The sequence below is a fragment of the Cephus cinctus genome, unplaced genomic scaffold (genome assembly GCF_000341935.2).
Source record: "Cephus cinctus unplaced genomic scaffold, Ccin1 Ccin1_scaffold0093, whole genome shotgun sequence".
In the NCBI taxonomy this organism is placed as follows: Eukaryota; Metazoa; Arthropoda; class Insecta; order Hymenoptera; family Cephidae; genus Cephus; species Cephus cinctus.
The window spans coordinates 232239-240966 of NW_014332832.1; the positions used below are offsets into that span (position 1 = coordinate 232239).

Consider the following 8728-nt stretch of genomic DNA (forward strand, 5'->3'; position numbering starts at 1 on the left):
AGGTAGTAGAGTGGTGATTTGCCTATGCGTACCACAGCAGGCAAGAGCGGCGGTGCGGCTGTGCGGCGTCGCGGCGGCACGATGATATACGCGGCCATTGTTTGCTTCCTCCGCGAGCCCTCCGACTGCTCTCATCCTCTACCAATATTCACTAGCACGGTAGGCATCCAGCAAGTACCCAGGAGTCAGTGCCAAGGACTCTACCACCTTGAAGTATAGTTTGATCATCTTCCCGACTCCAGGCTGGGACCGTCCAACTTGGATTCCTAGATTAGGTCTAGCCTCGAGCTAGGCTCCTTCGGAATTTCTTCACTTCCGGGTGAATCCCGTGTCTGGCGTGTATTAAAATCCCAGGAAGTCCTTCGTAGGTCAATCCTGGCCAGGAGAGACAAACGCGCGCCTTATAGAAGCCTGGTATGGAGACTCGACCCCTGAGCGAGTCATTTCGCTAGATTTACTATAATGCTCGCTAGCTCGCTAGCTCGCTCGATTCAAGGCAATTATTCGAGGTATTTTCATAGCAGGGCTTTCCTATTAGCCGGGTATCTGCCGCATGCACTCTGATTATCCCTCGCTCCTCTCTTTATCTCTCTTTAGGTGTGGGTGTAGTTTACTCCCTCGTCCAAGGATGGGAATGCTGCCAGCGGATGCTGGATATAGTAGTATGCTGGAAGGCGGTTAGGCGCAACCCGGTAAAGAAAAGAACCCTCCAGCCGGAGAGACACGGGGATAGCTCGGAGAAGGAGAGAGTGAGAAAACCGAGTGTAATTTCAGGCTCTACTATACAGCGCTAAATTGACAGCCCCCTCTGTTTCATAGGATCTTTATGCGCGGCTCCTCCGAAACAATAACGATGCCAGGTTGTTTCTGTATATTGGCTGATCGTATAACGTGGAATTCTTCAAGAAAAATGGCTACCGATGTCGCCAGGTAGACTCTTTCCTTTTTGTTCCTCTGGTCCCCTTTTCTTTATTACTCGCCGCGCAGATTCTATAGGTTATCGTATAACGTATGCAATGTATGCAATTCATGTAGTCATTCCCTACAGTGCATTCAGTATGAGCTGTGCACAGCGGATATTGTGGGGCTTTTGTGATTCCGTTACCTTGATCTGTGATGGCTGGACCAGCTACGTTTAAGACCGTTGCTCCCAGGGCTGAATCTTCGGAGATCTTGGCTGTGGGTCCTGGGAGAAGTAATCTAGGTGGTCCTGCTGCTTGACTGGCCAAGGTCAGAACGAGTTTTAAGGTGGCCTTTCGAGGAGGGGTTCCATGATCGTTGGCAGTGATCTCCAGCTCGGTCAGTCTTGACATAGGTCGAGCCAGGGTGACGATTCCGGAATCATAGCCTACGGAGAATCTGCCCTCTTCGTTGCCTGAGGTTATCACATAGGAGACACGACCGTTGTCTCCAGCATCCTTGTCTACAGCTACAACCCTCAGCAGAGATGCGCCTGGACATAGATAACACAAGGAAGCAGAATGAGAAACTGCCTTTCAAGAATTCATTGTTATTAATATCTTCTGACTGTTTACCTGGTAGAAGATCATTGCCGATCGACAGTCTCGTTGACTCCGGTGCGACAAATACTGGATCGTTGTCATTCTGATCCAGGACGATGATCCTGGCAGTGACAGTGGCTGCTAATTGATCTCCTGGTGGAGCCCGATCAGAAGCTTTTATTATCAGAGTGTACTCTGCTCTCTCCTCTCGGTCCAGAGGTCGTGCCAGGGTGAGGGCACCAGTCAGAGAATCCACGGCAAAGCTTCCACTGCTGGGGAACTCGGCGACGAGGCTGTATCTCAGATCGCCGTTGGGACCGCTGTCCAGGTCGGTGGCCGTCAGATTGTAAATGGTCGAGCCAATAACCGCTCTCTCGGTTACCATCACTGTTATAGGATCTTGAGGCCATCTGGGTGCGTTATCATTTGCATCCTCGATGAGGATCTTCACCGAAACAGCTATGCTTTGAGGATTCCCAATGGAGGTTGTGTCCAAGGCGCGAATGTCTAGGTGGTACTCGCTGATGTTCTCCCGGTCGAGAGAGTGCGCTACCACCAGCTGACCGGAACCGCGGTCCACATCGAAGGCAGGATACTCGGTGACGGGACTCAGGGAGTCCAGGGTATAAGCTACGCGACCTGCAGGCCCAGCACCAGATACCGAACCAACGGCATGCCCTATAGTGGCGTCTTCGCGTACCTGGAGAAAGAATCTGTAGTTTCTATTCTAATGATTATCAAATATATTTATCACTTCTAATCCTTACGTGGAAGGTTAGGCTGCTGCTTGTAAACGTCGGTCTGTTATCAGCAAGAGCTAAAACTTCAACGCGAAGCGCCCTGACGCTATGACGCGATGGACGCCCAGCGTCGCTTGCTTTGACCGACACCCGATAGACATTACGTTCCTCGTGGTCCAGAACAGCCTTAGTCCTGATCATTCCAGTTATTGGATCAATGGTGAAGACGCTGTGACCATCCGAGTCTCGATCTAAATTTCCAAAATAGACAAGGATAACGGTTCATAATTAAGAAGAAAATACTAATTAAAAATGGCATCCTCACTATGACATGATATGATCTCACATATGTATAATATAAACTTACCCTTGAGGATGCTGTATGTGACGGAAGCATTTTCTCCTAGGTCAGTATCGATTGCCCTGACCCTAGCAACCTCAGTTCCCGAAGGTTGTTCCTCCCTGACGCTAACAACGTCGCCCTGAGGATCAAGAATCTCTGGAGAATTGTCATTGACATCCAGAACGGTAACCTTGAGAGGCACCCTGGCCGCTCTAGAAGGTGTCCCTTGATCCCGAGCTTCCAGAACGAGTTCATGAACCCCTTTGGATTCTCTATCAAGGGGTTCTCTCGTAGTGATCTCGCCTAAAAGCATTGTCCCCAAAGAGGAATAAGTATATCATAAGATAATAATTTCGGAATTTTCGAAATTCACTTTCTCATAATAATCGCAAGTGGACCGAAGATTCCCTTTCCGGGAATGGCAAATTGGATAATCGCGAGGATCTTTTCAGCTGCTTCGCCTGTTTTTGCCATTTTCGGCTAAGGATGGCATTCAGGTGGTTACCAACCTATACTGGACGGACTACCTATTTCGTCTTTCGCATTATAATGATTGCTATCACCCCCCTCTGCCCCTCCTCATCGCTGCTTGCCAGATCTCTCACAGAACCACACTATATTATAATACAAAATAATATCAGTCAAAAAATACGCGCTTTCGCGTAACGAGCTTTGTCTAATTACAGATCCGTGGACCCTAGCGCAAGCTGAAGAAAATAGTAGACCCCAATAGCACCAACGATTCCAATTCACCCGCACTGGTACATTAGTAACTAATTAAATACCAGAGAGAAAAGATTGTTGGATCTATTGGAAGAATTTGTTGCGCTCTGTCTAAGGTTGGCGCAGTGACCTGGACATTGGTCTACGAGGAAGAGGTACTGGTACCGCTGTTACCACCCGTGGTGAATTCGCTACCCTGGCGAGCTCCAATCGTCCCATTAGCGCCTCATTGTTCAACCAATGTCCTGACTTTCGTTTTGAGTCCTGTAGCCCTTTTTTGATTCGGACGTTTAGACTTTTAATTATTATTAAAAAAAAAGATTATCACATAATATCTCGAGACCGAAAGAACGTAATGTCATCAGTAGTATTCCGATTGAATGAAGTTGGCTGAAGTAAATACCTAAGGAGGTACTAGAACGAGGGGCCTGTGGGGAATGAAAATGTGACGAAATTGAAATGATTGAAATGTATGAGGCCCAAATGGATTCCGCGCACGCGTAAGCAACGCGCCTCTCGCATCGAAAGCGAATTCTTTGGAATGCCTTGAAAATTCTCGAGGCTAATATGGCTACGAGGCGTCTCTTCCTGGGTTGATCATCGTGATTCTCAATAGCCGCATAGATTCTGAATGAGACCCCCCATTCCTTTGGCCTCCCATATTCATCCACGTTCGTCCTTGTTCACCCGTGTTCCTCCTTCCGGCTCCTTTTCTTCTTTCTTCCTGTTGCCCGGGAGATCCCGAACAGAGGATCTCCGGGCCTTCCCCTACTTCTTCCTTCGCGGTCTTCGGTGGCAGCCAAGCAAGCAGCCCAGCAAGGTAAAGGGCCTCTCGAAGAAGAGCCGGGGCCTGGCACGCTCGAAGCCGACTCTCGGCGTGTACACAAACACTCTCGTGTCGCATGCCAATCAAACGGCAGTGCGTGCTGCGTGGTACGTGCAGAGTGTGCGTTGGGCCTTCAGTGTGTACGGTATGGTAAAGATGAAGCCCCACTGCTTCTCCCCTCGTGATAATTATACGAAGGAGAAAGTAGAAATGCATCTTTTTTAGGGATACCGACGGATAGATGGATGGATGGCTAGACGATAGGGCCCGTCTATATAGATGCTATACGTATAGATACTGGGACTTATTGCTCCGGCGCGAGGAATGGATATTAATACAAGATCAGAATAGGTAAAAAAGGACGTTGCGTTACGGATTTATAAAATGCTAGGAGTAACCGAGTAAGGCACTGGGGGCCCAGGAGATCGTTTCTATTCTATAGCCAGTTACGACATTGGGCCCACGGAGAACAATAGTGGATATAAAGCTCCTGACAGACAGCCAAAACGTAAATTATGCATGTCGACGGCTAATGGCTATTTAGGAAATTAATTGTTCCTTTCGAGGGGATCTTGATTGATCTCAACCGTTCCTTGCTGGCGCGAATGGAAGCGATGCCAGATCACGTAAGGATCACGCCCCGAAACACCAATCCCTTCTTCTCATAATTAGGATTACAATCTCCACGGTCCCAGTCGCCTCTCTCTCTCTCTCTCTCTTTCTCTCTTCTTCACACACTGTCAGCCGCGTCAAATCGCTGTTTACCAATAAGAAATTTAATGGCAACACGCTCAATTATTCGGCAGCAATCCTGACGACTTTGAGAGCCACTGATAGTGGGTTCATCGGTCGGAAAGGAGGGGGAGGGGCCGGTATGCGAAGAGATAGAAGGGCACTCTGGCACCAAAAGGGCCCCAGTACATTCTGTGTGTGACCCGGCTGATCGAGTGGCAAGCCCACAACCCGAGGAAGGGCGGCTTCGCCGACCTGGACAGCCTCGACGGCATCGACGTGGACCACAGCATGACGGACTTGGCTCACCAGAGAAAGCTACATTGTTAGATATTATGACACCATGGGAATCAGCGCAGACCATACGAGCAGTGTGGTCCAGGTACGTCAGCAGGTTCCACATGTGATTCCAACGAGCACTCGTATGTGACCTTTCGATCATTGATTGATTGTAGGTTCATCCTATCCTCAGACTGTATCTCTACTTGGGATAGGATGTATTCCGAAACTTACCGGTATCAGGATCGATGACAAAGCTGCTGTTATGCTGGACCACTGCGTATCTCAAGAGAGCATTTCTTCCTAGATCAGGATCAGATGCTGCGACTGTACCAACTAATGTCCCTGATGGCAGATTTTCCAGTAGTTCGAAGCTGTAAGATTCTTTCTCAAAGTGCGGCTCGTTGTCGTTGTCATCGAGAACGCTGACCAGAACGGAAGCGCTCGCCGTGGCTGCCGGCGAACCGTTATCAGTAGCCAATACAGTCAAAGCGTATCGATCGATCGTTTCACGGTCTAGAGATTGCGCCAAGTAGATCCTGCCTGAGTTGGGGCTGATACGGAACGATGCTGAACCCTGAAGTCGATACCTGAGACGAGCGTTGTTCCCAGTATCCAAGTCGACTGCAGTAACTTGCATTATCTGTAAAAGCAAAATATAAAAGATACAAATTAATTAATAAGCTCAATAAGGTCTGACTAATTTCATTAGATAATGCATATGGCTTGTAAGCCAGCGTCCAGTCGATGGCCACGAAATTAGTGAGAAATTCCAGAGGGGAGAGTAACGTCATATCGGCATGTCTTAAAGATCCAAACAGTTGTTGTTTCTACGTCCGTTCGCGTTCCACGTGACCAGGGCTCAGAAGTCTGGGCATTCTCAGGCTGCCAGAGAGAGCAACCACCCTGTCTGAGTTCGTCCGTGTATTAATTAAATCACACCACGCGCGTTCCCTAAACGTAGGTCCATTCCAGCCCACCGAACTTTCTAGTCTGAGGGAGCAAAAGAGATCAAAAGAGTCAGAGACAAAAGGACAAGAAAGAGAGGAGACTCAGGGACTCAGGGACTCAGGGACTCGGTATATGCAGTATAGCTGGGTTCGTGCGAGATCCGACTCTCAGGAATGATCGATGGATGGAGCAAGGGAGTAAAGGGAGCGAAGTGATTGAAGAGAGGAGAGAACCGAGCGAGAGAGGAAGAAGGAGAGGAGGAAGGAATGGAGAAAGGTAAAGAGAATGAGAGAGAGAGAGAGAAAGCTGGTTGAGCGACCATTAGAACAGAACCTGACATGGGAGCCGGCAGTAATGTGTCTAACTGTACGTTATTAGTTCGCGGCGGGTGAAGGGTTACGTTTACGGCAGCCATGTTACCCCGCAGCCTCTTCTAGGAGCTGGAGATATCCTCGAGATAGTACAGACAGCTTACAGATCTCTTTCGCCGATAGTCACTGATACGAGCCTACTGATTCCGAGACAACCAATCAGCAACGGACCTCCGTGCTCTATTTAAGATCCAACCTTATTTTAACGACTTGTCAGCCCAGCATCTTTGGTCCATTCGTCATCCCTGTAGTATGGACGGATATAACCGTTATCGTAGAATTTTATTAAAATTCCATATGATTAACTGCTAATATAGTAATTGCATTTGCGCCAATGTAAAATACTCCGGGGATTCCTGGTTTGATCGAGACGCGCTTCCTGGTTGTCCCAGGTGAAATTACGCATCCCACAGGCCGGGAGGAGGTATCGCTCGTAGAGAGGTTGTTAACTCCTCCTCCATCTTCCACATACAATCTCACTCCGATCCAGAATTACCTGGTGCTGCTCTCCTCGTATACCTTCGTATCCTGATACCCTGGCACATTCGTTCTCCGAACCTACCACACCTAACCTCACGAGACTCGACCGTCTCTCGGCAAACAAATGTGCGCGTGACGGGCGTGTAATGAAGATTTTTCTCACCTGCGAATCGAGCCTGGCGCCTTCGGGAACCTCCACGTGATACTCGTTCCTCTCGAACACTGGGGGGTTGTCATTCACATCCTGAACCTCGACGCTCAGGCTGAGGTTGGCGGAGAGACCGGCGCCGTCCAGGGCGCTGATCAGGAGGCTGTGCCTCTGCTGAGTCTCGTAATCCAATCTTCTGCCAAGGTAAAGCTCGCCGAGTCTCGCATCGATACCAAACAGATCGTTGCTGTTTTGAGTGAGAAGGTAACGAATTGGTGCGGATGGAGTGACGTCAGGATCTATGGCATGGGCTACGTAGAGAGGTGTATGAAGTGGATGTGACTCCGGAACGGAAATCCTTACTGAACTCGAAGGAAAGGAGGGTGGATTGTCGTTGACGTCTTCTACGAAAATTTCAACCTGAAAAAAAATTTATTAGTCAATCAGATAAATATTTTCGATTATATATTTATATGAAATTAATAACAATACCTGACAGTAGCCAAGCAGGTGCCCATTGCGTACCGCCACGCTCAGTACGTATCTGTCACGGGTTTCCCGGTCCAGTGGTAGACGCGTGCGCAGCATCCCTGTATTCGGCTCCATCAAAAGCTCAGCCTCTTCGTTCACGAGGAAGAATCTCGTGAGACGATCGCCTGTAGAAAAATAATAAAAGTGACTTTAGAACGGAGCGAATGCGGATATCATAGATGGTAGTAAGAGATCAATTCAGTCATGGGTCACGTGACGTCACTGGAGCATCTCCATTAATTGTAATTCGCAATACTTTTCTTTTTTTTATTGGGATACAAGATTGTTTTTGTCTCCCGAATTGATCGAACGAATTCGAGAATAAATAAAAGATCTGGCAACGCAATAGTATGCAATGTCCTTGTACAAGGTAGTCACACTTGTACCGGTGTGCTGGGTGGGAATAGTGAGAATAGCCGTCAGGTAAAATAAGCATATATCCATGTAGCGACTTCTTGGATACTTGTAAACTTATATAAAATCGAACGCGGCGAGAAATCAAATCAATTTATTTAACTGCAGTCAGCTAATGGGAATCACGAAACTGGGCAGCGCTAAGATGCCATTACTTAAGCGCGAGCTAAGTCTGACCCGACAAAGCGAACCGGCAAAATGTATTTGGAAAGTTCCCTTAACGAGGGGATTGCTAAGGCCTAAAATGAAGGGGGTGACCCCCCGAAAAGTCCCCTTTAAATTCTCTCCTTAATTTCGGCACTCATCTATACCGCGCACGTACGACATTAATTTCGAAATAAGACAGCGGACCCAATTTTTTTTTTACGGAATGATTAAGAGAATCAGGCCCATGAGACCTTTCTAAATATAGAGATTTTAGTGTAATACTTTAAGGCCCAAAAATTCTGTTCGTCATTGCCGACAGTAAGTACGTTCCGATTGATTGATACGTCCGATGCCAAAGATGCCGGATATGTAAGAGTGAACAGGGTCGGTCGTATCTTCATCGTGTAGAGTAAGGCCCTGTATAATACGTATACAGGTAAGGCCCTTCGAAACGATGACACAGTGTACACTATGGGCAGCTATCGTCGCTCGAGTGATGGATGATGGATATTCGATTCTCGATTTTTGATTTCTTGACCCC

At 48.0% G+C, this 8728-nt stretch overlaps 1 protein-coding gene across 2 annotated transcripts in view; it reads right to left on the reverse strand.

Annotated features, from left to right (window-relative positions):
• The window catches only part of LOC107274197 (protein dachsous), a 135151-nt gene that overhangs the window by 12055 nt on the left and 114368 nt on the right, over window positions 1-8728 (reverse strand). For both annotated transcript variants that reach the window (XM_015753052.2, XM_025091505.1), the window contains exons 4-10: window positions 7588-7751; window positions 7111-7515; window positions 5380-5788; window positions 2610-2888; window positions 2270-2493; window positions 1536-2202; window positions 1106-1453 (exon numbers count right to left, since the gene is read on the reverse strand). In XM_015753052.2, coding sequence (XP_015608538.1) covers window positions 1106-1453; window positions 1536-2202; window positions 2270-2493; window positions 2610-2888; window positions 5380-5788; window positions 7111-7515; window positions 7588-7751 — 2496 coding nt within the window. The remainder of the gene's footprint in view (window positions 1-1105; window positions 1454-1535; window positions 2203-2269; window positions 2494-2609; window positions 2889-5379; window positions 5789-7110; window positions 7516-7587; window positions 7752-8728) is intronic.